At 38.8% G+C, this 12,512-nt stretch overlaps 2 protein-coding genes across 2 annotated transcripts; one reads left to right on the forward strand and one right to left on the reverse strand.

Annotated features, from left to right (window-relative positions):
- Positions 1-1,499: 1,499 nt before the first annotated feature.
- On the reverse strand, positions 1,500-3,808 carry fut7 (fucosyltransferase 7 (alpha (1,3) fucosyltransferase)). The gene is made up of 2 exons (XM_068574176.1): positions 3,713-3,808; positions 1,500-2,630 (listed from the first exon to the last, which is right to left on the reverse strand). The coding sequence occupies exons 1-2, from the start codon at positions 3,806-3,808 to the stop codon at positions 1,548-1,550; spliced, it is 1,179 nt and encodes a 392-aa protein (XP_068430277.1). The 3' UTR covers positions 1,500-1,547.
- Positions 3,809-8,025: 4,217 nt separating this feature from the next.
- Positions 8,026-11,996, forward strand: clic3 (chloride intracellular channel 3). The gene is made up of 7 exons (XM_068574128.1): positions 8,026-8,112; positions 8,251-8,333; positions 8,934-9,043; positions 10,232-10,357; positions 10,436-10,542; positions 10,654-10,829; positions 11,000-11,996. The coding sequence occupies exons 2-7, from the start codon at positions 8,295-8,297 to the stop codon at positions 11,162-11,164; spliced, it is 723 nt and encodes a 240-aa protein (XP_068430229.1). The 5' UTR covers positions 8,026-8,112; positions 8,251-8,294; the 3' UTR covers positions 11,165-11,996.
- The last annotated feature ends 516 nt before the right edge of the window (positions 11,997-12,512 follow it).

A 12,512-nucleotide genomic window follows, 5' to 3' on the forward strand; every position in this document is an offset into this window, starting at 1 on the left:
TATCTTTTCTTTTTTTTTCTTTTTTTTTATCTGTAAAAGAAAATGCCCCGCTTGTATACGGAACACAGATGTTGGCCTTACGGTTGTTTATCAGTCTTTAAACAATATCTTTAGCGTTCTTTTAGGGGGCGGGTGGTGGTGGTGGTGAGATTCTAAGTAATAATTTCAGGAAAGGTGATTGATAACTTGTTATTGACATGTTTTAGCTGCTAATCTGCCATTTGCACACAATCAATATTTTTCTCAATGTCTCAGGTGAATTAGGAAATTAGGTCAAATCTGAGCTGGATCATTTATGCTGTCGAACTGTTTTTCAATATTACTCGTTTTTGTTTTTATTCTAAAGGATTTTTATGTTTGAAATGTTGAATAACACCCAATACTTGAGAAACGTTTTGTGTGCTTAGTGAAGTATTTCTCTCTGGTCTTGTATTAAGATAAGTTTTACTCGGGTGACTGTCATGTTTAGACATTAAATGTCATTTATTCACACTTTTCCTATACCTCAACTGACTTAAGATGCCTCTGCATTTATTAACAAGAACAAACACTGTTATCAAAATATTGAAACGACCCTTTTATAATTATTTCAGTAGTCTTACAATCTTACTGTATAATTTTAGATGTGTGGAATCATAACTGCTGGATTTTCTCAGCAGATTGCAAATGGATGAAATTTAAAATGGCTAAATCGAGATGGTTTCTATCAAAATATAACCTTAAATGTTTATCTGTATCTAATGATTAAGTAAAACTGTCCATGTCTTGAGACGCATGACCAAAGAAAGTATTGCTTTTTTTACTCCAGTAAAGTTAATGCTTATGTCCAACCCGTTGATTGTGAGAAGTTGTAACTTGCAGTTTAATAATGTGCCTAATGCTTAGAGTCCAACAACTTAATAACCATCGAATGAACTGAATAGTGAGGCTGGTGTCACTATTCTACAAACCCTCAGTAACTGAAAATACCCTCTTATGCTTGTTTTTTTTGAGGAAGTTGAGCTTTGAAACAAAGTAGTGTGGCGTTTCCTGCAATGCAACGAACAAATTATTAGTGTAAACCATTGTTTTTACTTGGAAGGGACATGAAATGACATTACATCATCAAATCAAACATGTATTACATACAGTGCAAATGTAACATGACAAAAACATTAAAAAGAAAATATTAAATCCTTCAACATGGTGCCTGCCTTTTTTTGAATAGTTTATTCTGAAACTGTAAAAAAAAAAATGCTGACATTGAAAGGACATGCTGACAATGCAAAGACTGTGCGGTAATGTTTATACCAGCGTGCTGTGTTGAGGTAACTTTGAAGGCATAGCCATTCTCGGATGAGTGTCTGTCTTCCTATCAAACTCTCTGGCAAGGAAGTAAATCAGACACTTTCCCAAACTGTTAGACTATTTTAACCCTACTGAGGTCGGTAGTTAAAGCATTTTAGCTGTCTGAATATATGTGTGTATATATATGTTTGTGTGTGTGTGTGTTTGCAGAGTGTCATTGTTTGAGGTTTCCTATTTCTCAAGGTATGTGGTAAGTGAGCTCAAGTGTTATTAGCATTGACCCAGGCCTCTAGGTTGGAGTAAACTTTCTCCTGGGCTAAATTGTTGTACTGTGTGCAGATCTTACAAAGTCTCTCCCTCCAGTCGTTGTACAACTTCACTTTCCACTGATGTTTCCAGGTAAAGTATTCATTGTAGCGTTTCTTGTCCCCTGCAAGCTCTTGTAGAAACTTCCCTAAGTCTTTAGCGGATGCAAACTCATCAACATGGATAAAAGAATTAGGTGGAGCCACCGCTTTGTAGTCGTCTAATGGCGGTCCCAGGACGACGGGCACCGCCCCACCTTGGAAAGCATTCCTCCACAGTTTCTCTGTGACATAATCTTTGGTGACTGAGTTCTCAACAGCCAAATAAAAGTAGCAGTGAGATATAGTAGGTAAGAGGGCTTGAGAGGAGAGGGGACTCTTTGTCCAGCGACCGTAAACCTTTACAGGAACTGTAGCGTTGAGCTCTTTGTACACTTTGCTTCTCATGTGATGGCTCCTGTAGTTGCTGACCACCCAACAGACAAGGAAGCTCTTATTCAGTGGGACTTCAACCAGATTCCCTTCATCCTCCTTTGGTAGCAGCTCGCCATAGGGTATTGTGATATCAGCATCTCTCCTGTAGGTGATGGTCATGTTGAAGATATTTGCGTACGGCCACAAGTTTCCATTGTAAACGGGAGCTTCCAGGGACATCCAGGCCCACCTCTGTCCGAGTGGCCGTAAGAGGTGAAGGGGCAGCTTCTGGTGTCCCACTACCAGCTCTCTGTTGTGAAACACCACCACGTCAGCTGAGGGGAACAAGGAGCGCTGGTCCACCAGTCGACAGCGAGGGATACGATAGAGGTCCCAGCACACGTCACCCTTCAGGCTGAACGCCCTGCTGAAGGGCCAGTACCACAGCAGGATGGTGACGTTTCTATTGCTGCTCCCGTTACGGAAGGTGGAGGGATTTATGGCTTTCAGTGCCTGGAATCCTCTCGGCCATCCATTGAAAAGGCACAGTGGTAAAACACAGAGAAAGGAGAGGAGGAGGCGCTTCTTCCTTGAGCCGAGTACAGTCCTAATGTTAACACGAGCCTGTCGCAAAAAAAATTAAGAAACGGGATCATGAAGGAGCGATGAGAATTTGTGTCTTTATCTTTTGTTAAAGCAGATGTTAAATCCCCAGATCAGGGATTTTTGCAGGTTTAAGTCTGTTTATTACAAATCATTTAACATCACATTTGATGATTTTGCAACATTTTCTGCCGTGTTTTAGAAATTTGGATGTACTTATCTTACTGTTACATGCATTCATCAGTTTCCATTTATTTTCATATGACAAAAAATAGTAATTGCAGTGTGTTATTGCAGCGCAGACTTTTCAAATCAATGTTTGGATGCCCTGGTGGTGTGGGGGGGTATAAAGCACTGATGAACAATACAGTTCCCAGTTTGAGTCCAGCTGGGGATGTCATGTTATTCCCCATCTCTTCCCTTATTTCCTGTCATCTCTATACTGTCAACCAGAAGTATAAATTGCCCCCAAGATTTACTTTTGCACCACTATATATGAAAACCATAACTAATTCAGAATTTAGCACATATGTTATAGTATTGTAGAGTACTTTACGAGTTGAAACATTTTTTTGAACACGTTCCTTAATCTATCTGAATCCTAAGAATGACCAGTAGTTTTGTCACTGACCCCCTAATTAGGCTCTCCTGGGCCTCCTTAGTAAATATGATGTGCAAATTGTACCAAAGCTCTTTAAAATGATCTTTTTATGTACTGTAATAAACATATTTCACTATTCCTAACCTCTAACAGTTCAGAATTAGTCCCATTGGATGACCGAAAAGTAACCACAGCATCAGGAAAACATTGAATTACATCAGGTTTTTATTCAAACTCTACTAAAAGTTACTAATGGAGGCCCAGAGACAGTAACACAGCGCTTGCATGACCTGACACCGACATGTCAACAGGACAATTAGGCTACTTAGGAGATTATCGGGGTGTGGCAATCATGACTGTGTGAAGCAAATACAGTGCACCAAATTATTTTTGTCAGTTACTATAGGGTGAAAACACATTTTTGTACAGGTCTTGTCCTAGTCTGTGTCAATATCAGAGTTCTAATTGAACAACATAAACGCTGATCGTAAAGAGAACTCACCATCAGATACTTCAACTCAGCAGTCCGATACACTGAAATCAGAGACCATGACGGTTTTCTGCTCAACCGTGACGCAGGAGAAACATGAGCTTCCATTTTTCTATGTAGAAAAATAGGAAAAAAGCATTAGGAGAAAGTTATTAATGCTGTAGCCGAAACTGGAACACATCCATTCATTTGCATCATCTCGTCAGTTAGCACTTCTGTACAAACATTTATTGCTGTTTCCGTGAAAATAGTTTCTGTAATGTCTAAGGGAAGATTGCAATCAAAGAAATTGTTGGGCCAGAATGATGAAATAGTTGAGTCAACAGAACACATCTCTCTTTTTCTAGTTGTTAGCTTTACTGCTGTACTGTGTGAAACACACTGTTTGAAATCTTTGAAAACCTAAGAAATAAGGGTTGTACGAAAGATCACAGTTTAAAAAAATGGAGTCTCACATTGTGTAAAACAAGTAAAAAGGACATCCGATTGAACAGGATGCAGATAAGGAAACTCAAAGGCAAAAAACACAAACACTTTAAAACAACACCAAAGACCAAATACTGTTTACAATTATATACAAATGTATTTTCCAACCTGTGGAAACCACAAAAAATCCTCTATGTTTTTAGTCCCACAGCTGTGTTGTTAATTAAATGGGATTAATCAAGCATTTGAGAATGTAAATGTTTATGTTTGCCTCTGGTACCATAAAACATCCTGCTCAGTTAAAGCTTGCTTTATTCCCTTACTTTGAAGACGTAAAATTAAACTTACAAGAACAAGAGAGTGTCTATTTTTCATATAATAAGAATAGGATGGGTTATTCTTACAATCATTAATCATTTTTTAAGTAAGTATTTATAGTTGAGCCTTCAAGGCAATCTGTGAACAGGATGTGGTGCAACATGAATGATGGCAGTGGCACTCTTCGACTCACTGGCAGTTGCTCAGTGTGAGAAGCTGCAACGGGCACAGCAATTTACTTTCAACCCAGAACACATGTATTCACCTACAGTCGACTATACCGCCAGCTTTGGCATTGTACTTCTTGCAGTAGACAACACATACGAATATGTGAAAACCACAGATTTTAGAGGTCCGACCACATGGACCAGAGTGATTTATGTCCAAGAGAACACCAAACTTCCTCCACTAACCTGATCACCAGATGAGCAGCCAGTCCTCAGTCATCACTGATACTATTTTTGGTCGCTGCTGGTAGAGACATCAAAAACACAGTTCCTTTCAAAGAAGCTGAGGTGTGGCTTGTGAGAGATGGTTCAATATGATTTGAGGTCAGCATCCTGCTTCAAGCCAGTCAATATAATGCTGTTCTGCCCCCTTGTCTCTTTGGCAACTCTCTAAAAGAGCAGAACGTTTCTGTCATGTACACTCACAGGAAAAGAGGAAGCGTGACCAGAATGAAGGTGGGGGTTAGTCAAGGGTGAGCACTCACCAGTGAGTAAATACATGTTGTGGAGAATAAAATGTAATAGTGGGCGGTATTTATTGGCCACAAAAATCAAAGTTTTTTACAGTTAGAAATATGTGCATTCATGGGCAATGCATTATGTAATTGCTGCAAAGGCACTGGATGGCACAATGCTCCATGCTTGTTGTTGTTTTTGACTGTGCACATGTTTGTGTTATGTTTCATACTCCTTTGGTTATTTGCTGTTGTTGATTTGTTAAGATTTGGGGCAAAAGGTGGATCCAGGAGCAGAACACAACAAGGAGGCAGATGAAGTTCAACTGATTTATTTCAAAGCACTACAAGTGGGGCAAAGATGAGGGCGTTGGGGCAAAGACGAAAGAGGAAAATCAGCCAGGCTGAGTGTGGTGAGCAGGGCTGAGGTTGCACAGTTAGCAGGCAGCGAGAAGTTGGCTGGCAGGAAGGAAGGTGAATAATACTGAGGCATGAGGAAAATAAGGTGCAGTAAGAAATCTAAGAGTGCCGCTGTAGCTTATGGAACAATGTAACAAGGACTTGGAGGAAAGCCAGGGATGATGTGCTGTAGGGCTGATGTGGTTTGGAGCAGGTGAAACAACTTGGCAGAAATCAGGAAGCAGGGAGGGTGAGTTATAGAAACCACACCCACAGACACACACAAAAAGAGACAGAGGAGCCTGTTTGGCCGACGGTGGGTGATGTAAGGAGCTAAAACATCAGCCACTGTCATCATGGGCTAAAAAAACCCCCTCCAAAGTCAATTTAACGATCGAGCAAGTGGTGAGCTGATGCAAGTTGTTGGACTGCATTTGTGCATGGAAAGCAGAAATATTTTTTGCTTGTGGATACTGTTCATGTGATCGCACCAAGTATGTATGTTCCTGGGTTTTGAGACTTCGGGGATATCCCAAGTATCTTTATTTCCTTGCATGAACCGGAAGTTATTCTGCGTCACCATATTGACGGGCCGTCCCAAAACTCTCATTTCTGTTCGGAGGGTCAAGGAGAGCTCTCGGGGGAGCCATGAGCGTTGATGCACGAGAACAGTCGACGTGCCCCCCTCATTGTTCATCAGTTATTTGAGTGGGCGGCCTGAACTGATTATTCTTAATCAAGGGTCTCAAAGTGGCGGCCCACGGGCCATTTGTGGCCCTCTTCCCAAACGGCCCTCTACATAATACCAAAATGATCATATTTCCGAGCCGCAATGTTTGCAGATGATGTGGTCCTGTTTGCCCCCTCGGATCGTGACCTCCAGCACTCCTTGGGGGCGTTTTGCAGCCGAGTTTGAAGTGGCAGGGATGACTGTTAGCACCTCCAAATCTGAGGCTGTGGCGCTCTGCCAGAAACTGGTGGATTTCTCCCTCTAGGTGGGGACAAAGTGCCAAACCCCAAGCGAAGGAGTTCAGGAGACGCTGGAGGGATTATATATCCGTTATAACGCCTCGGGATCCACCCAGAATGAGCTGCAAAGTTTTGCGGGTGAGATGGAAGCTCTTGCGTCACAAAACTTGTGATGTTCCTTTTTCGTGTTAACATGGACAATTGAGGTCAAGGGAGAATGCCTTTCAATGAGATCTCTAACATGGCAGTTCTAAATAGCAAATTACTTTAATTGACCTTGTACAATACAACTCTGACTTATGGATTCCACTGCACAGAGTCATAATGACTGCCATTACGCCCTTATGATTTCCTCTTTGGTGCTTCCATGCTTATGTAATGACATATATGACATGGCATAGAGCCACCAGTCTGTGTCATTCCGTTATAGCAGCTTTATCTCACTCCTCTCAGCTTGCTACATTGTTCCCCTTGTCAACTTGCTAGAGGGGTTTCTGTCTCCTCTCTCCGATCATTGAACTTTTGTGAATACCTGCCTGACATGAGAGTATTTTCTGCCGGTCATGAATGCCGATCGACAACTGAAAGTAGGCTGCGGGATGAATGCAAAACAAACACATCAAACTAAGAGGAAGACAGGGAACAAGCAAGAGACACCAAACTACAAAAACACAATTGATAACTCTTAGAGAGAAAGATATGCAAAGGTAGGTATCTTATTTTATGAAAGTGCATCTTTTCTTGTGAAACTGTAGCTTTCAAAACACATTTTCTCAATTCTCAATATCTTTCTGACAAAATAAGAAAATGCACAATGTCTATAAAAGGATTTTTAATCAGTTTGTGAAAGGTGTATTCCTGCTTCAACATGACAATTCCAGGTCCAGGCCCTTTAAGAAGGAACCTGATCTAACACCTCTGAGGATGAAGAAGTGCCACCTGCGAGACAGGCTTCACTGGCCGACTTTATTGATGAGCCCGACCTTATTGATGCCATGAGGTTGAATGTAAGCGAATCTCTGAAGTCAGGTTCCAAAAATAGTGGGGGCTTTTGTTGCAGCTTTTTAATACTTTTAGAATGTTCAGTCAAATATGTTTGTAATGTTCACACATATACCATAGGGACAGGGATTTTATGAAGAGGTAAATACAATTAGTTGTGTTATACAATCATTGTAAATCAACATTTTAACTATACATTATTCTAGCTGCACATAGCCCTGAATCAATTAAATTCTATAGATTTACTTTAATTTGTCTTTTGGGAAAAACTCTATGGCAGCCTCAATGATATGCTAATAATGCGCTGACATATTAGAGTAAAAGAAAGAAAGTAAACAGAGATAAAAACCAATGTCGACTGACTGACACAGTCACAGTCACAGATTGAGAGTGGAAGATTGCTTTCAGAGAACACACTGGAAGGCTGACAGGAGAGATCCAGATCTACTGGTCCGACTGGAAAGGCGAGGGGAGGTGTGGCCTGCCTCCCATAGCATGACAGGTGTGGTGATAGACAAACAAAAAACAGAAACAGACGCAAAGAAGAGAGAGAAGAGAGGAAGAGGTGAAATACTTGAATAAAATTGGTAAAGATGTTCTTGGTTCAGTGCTGACTGTGAGTATAGGCTTCAGTATCTTTCTACCCAGTTGTATTCATTTCATTGAGTAGGGGAAAGAGTGAAATTAGGAGATTGCAAAATGGTCATAATTACAAAGATTCTTTTAATGACGGACTTGTTTTTCACATTGACAGGGACTGAAGATACAATATACAAGACAAAACAGAGAGAAATAAAGATGGCAGAGGATCTCCCCAAGATTGAACTCTTTGTTAAGGTAAGACTTACTTTAAAAAAAAATCCTGTTTAAACTCTACAGATGTGTATAAAACAGTATAGATATATTACATCTATTAGTTGTTTTATTTAATTTGAATAGCCAACATCCAGCAAGTTGCAGTTATTAGAACTAAGATATAACTCAATTTGTAGTTTTAACCCACTACTTCTGGAGTTAGTATTTGTACATCTTAATAAAGCGGACAAAAACAGATGAAAAAAAAGAGGTTGAAGCGTCTGCTTCAATGTTGTTTTTCATTAATTGCGTAAATGCTTAATATCTCTATGGCCATCTCTTGTTATTCCTGGAAAGTGTCCAAGTGGATTCTTATGGTGAACAGTAGAAACTAAAAAGAGGCCTGTCCAGTTTGTAAACCATCCTCAACTCACCAGTTGAAATTCCTCAGCAGTTGGTTTTGAGCTGTCGGAGCGGAGCAGGCTCGACAAGCATACCTGTGCAGGTATTCATGATGTGGTCAGGTAGATTACAACCCTGATGCTGGAACCAACCTATTGGTGTCCTATATAAAAAAACAAGATCAATTGCAAGCAATGAGAAGTGCATGTTTTTATAATGTGATGTGTATTTGTCTGTCAGGCCAGCAGTGATGGTGCGAGTGTGGGGAACTGCCCTTTCTCTCAGAGACTCTTCATGATTCTTTGGTTGAAAGGGGCCTCCTTCACTCTCACCACTGTGGACATGAAGAGGTGAGAACAGATCTTTTTTGCTTTTTTCCCAAAGTAAAATATATTGGTCTTGTTTTTGAGACAAGTATTTACAACTCACAATATAATGTGATGAAATACAACAAGAAACAGCAACTCCCTTTGTAATATAGTCGGAACAAAAATTAATATTGGGATATGTCTGCAAGTTTGCATTGTAATATATTTGTAGGTGCTTATCTTATTGTACGCAACCACTATATGTCAAGGTAATGGCACACAAACAGCTGATGTGGCACATACAACTCACAAGACAGAGACAAAAATGATGTTTGAGTAGTAAGTAATTTACTGCACTTCAATATTTCATTGATCCGTCCAGTGGGCATGGTTTGCAGATGGACTGCATCCGGTGTCACACATGGTTAAAAAGGGTACACTATCTACAATAAGGGTACAATGATAACACAACAGACAAACATATATACAATATTTATCAAACATAAAAAACACACAAAAATGCCCAAAGAGATCAAACTCGAGACCTACTGACTGTCCATCATCAATTCACTTTTAAGCTAGGGTTAATAATCTTAATCGAAAACATTATTTCATGTTTGTTGATATTATCTGAACATCCCAACACCAATCAATAAATGAAATGCCCTCACACAAAAAAAGAGAGTAAGAAATTTGATATCTGAGGCTGTGGCAGATTCACAATAAACCTGTTGAATGGCTGACTTGCATGTCTACTTCCCAGCCAATCTGTGAGCACTTTGTGCATGCACTCAATGCCTATCAATCTTCCCAAATGTATAATTATGAACGTAAACATATGCCTAGTAAGTACTCACAGATTGCAGCTTGACATTTCAAGCTAGTGCTGCTAGTTACTTTAACTGGAAAAGAGTTGGCAACACTTTTAGTTTGATTTTTTTTAAAAATCCAGCGTACTCCTTCTAGTTTCTTTCAACCGTGTTACTACTAACTAATAATAATAAAAATAAAAATAGGAATTTAACATATAATAGTACAAATAGTATCGAGAGTAAGATTTAAACAATAAGATCTAATTGGGAAATGTATCTTGAGGAAATTTGATGAAACTGTAAAGAAAATGAACCCGTAAAAGTGAGCTCAATATCCCTTTTTTACTCCTTTGTTAGTTTTATCATTTGACCATCATCTGTGAGCTTAACCTTTTCGTTGTTTGCTGTCCTGTTGCAGGGCTCCTGATGTGCTGAAGGCTGTGGCTCCAGGCGTTCCGCCTCCGTTCCTTCTCTACAACGATGAGCTCAAAACTGGCATTAACAAAATTGAGGAGTTCCTGGAGGAAAAATTAGCCCCACCACAGTGAGTAGATTATAGAATGTTTTCTATCATGTATTTATCAATTATTGCACTTACACACCTTCATTCAACCAATGGCAGGTATAAAAAGTTGTGCTGCCGCTACAAAGAGGCCACCACTGTTGGAGATGACATCTTCCGAAATTTCTCAGGATATATAAAAAATGCTAAACCTGAAGAAAATGACCGTAAGGGCGTTAGATGGATGACTCAAAAATAAATGTACAATCATTTCCGTTGAAGACATAACCACATGCTGGAGACCTGAAGGATGAGAAAAGCCTTTTACACTTTTTCAGGGCTCGAGAAAAAATTTCTGGCAACTCTGGTGAAGCTGAACATGTTCCTGGAGACTCCTCTCCCCCATGAGCTGGACCAGAACCCGAATGCCACTGAGTATTCGCGCCCCTACCTGGATGGTGACACCCTCTCCTTGGCAGACTGCAACTTGCTTCCCAAACTTCATATTATCAAGGTGACTTTTATTAGTATAAAAACTACCTTTTAATCATTTGGACAGAGATCTACATGTTATTGTCTTATGGAAGAAGATAAATTAGTTCCAAGTCATAAGAAGCTGTTCTAGGACATTCTGCTGATGTTTTTTTTGAGAATAATACAATCCTAAAACCCGTCTTCCCACAGGTGGTGTGCAAGAAGTACCGCAACTTTGTCATCCCTAAAGAGCTGAAAGGTCTGACACATTACCTGGATAAAGCCTACGAACAAGAGGAGTTTATTCAAACATGCCCACGCAACTCAGTGATCCACGATGCCTACGAGTCTGTGGCCAATTACCTGAACAAATAACAAATCAAGAGGGAGAGATACAGCTGTGTAAGGGAGAACAAAGAAGAATGGAGAGAGAGTAACGTGGAGAACAGAAATAAATGACGAATTTAACATTTATGTTGTATTTGTGTTAAAATCAGAATTTGGATAATGCAAATGGTTTGTTATGGCATGTACAACAATTGACTTAAAAAAGTATCATCAAGTAACAAAAGAAATTGGGTATTAATTTGCCAACTGTTACTTTAAATTTGCTTACAGTTTAAATATGTACATGTGTACTGTTGCATACCCAGTAAGAGTACATAAGCACTGTAATCCCAGAGAATGTTTATGTTATGTCTTGTTTTGCATGCATATACTGTGTCTAAGCAAATACATTATGTTGATTGCAATTTATTAATGACATGTTGACATTAAATCAGATGCAACTTTAGATTAAATAGCCTGTTTAGAAAAGTATTAATGTAAAAACAGCCTTGGCTGTAGATAAGGCATATTCCAAAAATATTCTTTGCTATCAAAGTGTCTTTTAAACGTAGGGTTTTAAGCTAACAAGGAAAAATGTTTCTCTTGATGAAAATTAGTTAACAATCCTAATCATTTTTCACACTCCGTTCCATTTATTTGTTTTACGACTTCATCTCAGTAGGAACGCAGCGGTGTTTAACTTTGACACTAATGTAATCTAACTGAAAGAGGACAGGGTGAAGAGATGTATATTCTGACATGGTATAGACTGTGTAAAATGTATGTGTTGCTTGTATAAATATGTAGTGGGTTTGCAATGTGAAGAAAATGTACATGTAAATGTCAGGAAATATATATGGAACACAGTATGTTGCCTGGAAACCAATAATAATATCATATATATATATATATATATATATATATATATATATATATATATATATATATATATATATATATATACTAATACATTAAAAGCTTTTAATCTTAAATTTAGTCTATATTATACATTCATTAGATTATCACTGAAGCATCAATCAACATAGAGCAGCATTTAAATATTGGAACTGTTCAAGGGGGTGTTAATTTGAACTACTTTATATGGTCTTGCATCAATTTCTTATGCACATAGGTCTTTTTAAGCTTTTAATATACACAGTAAATACTAGCTACAGCCGCTAAATAATTGTAGTGGAGTAAAAAATACTATAATTTGTCTTGTAAATGTAGTAGAACACAAATATTATGTAGCATAAAGTGGGAATACTTAAGTAAAGTACAACACTTTAACATTGTACTTAAGAACAGTAGTTGAGTTAATGTATTTTACTATTTATAATATCATTCAAGATTTGAAATAAAGACGCTGTCAAAACGCCTTTTCGTCTATGTGTTT

This window comes from Clinocottus analis, unplaced genomic scaffold (genome assembly GCF_023055335.1).
Source record: "Clinocottus analis isolate CAN_PGR_092001 unplaced genomic scaffold, fCliAna1.0.p SCAF_13, whole genome shotgun sequence".
Classification (NCBI taxonomy): domain Eukaryota; kingdom Metazoa; phylum Chordata; class Actinopteri; order Perciformes; family Cottidae; genus Clinocottus; species Clinocottus analis.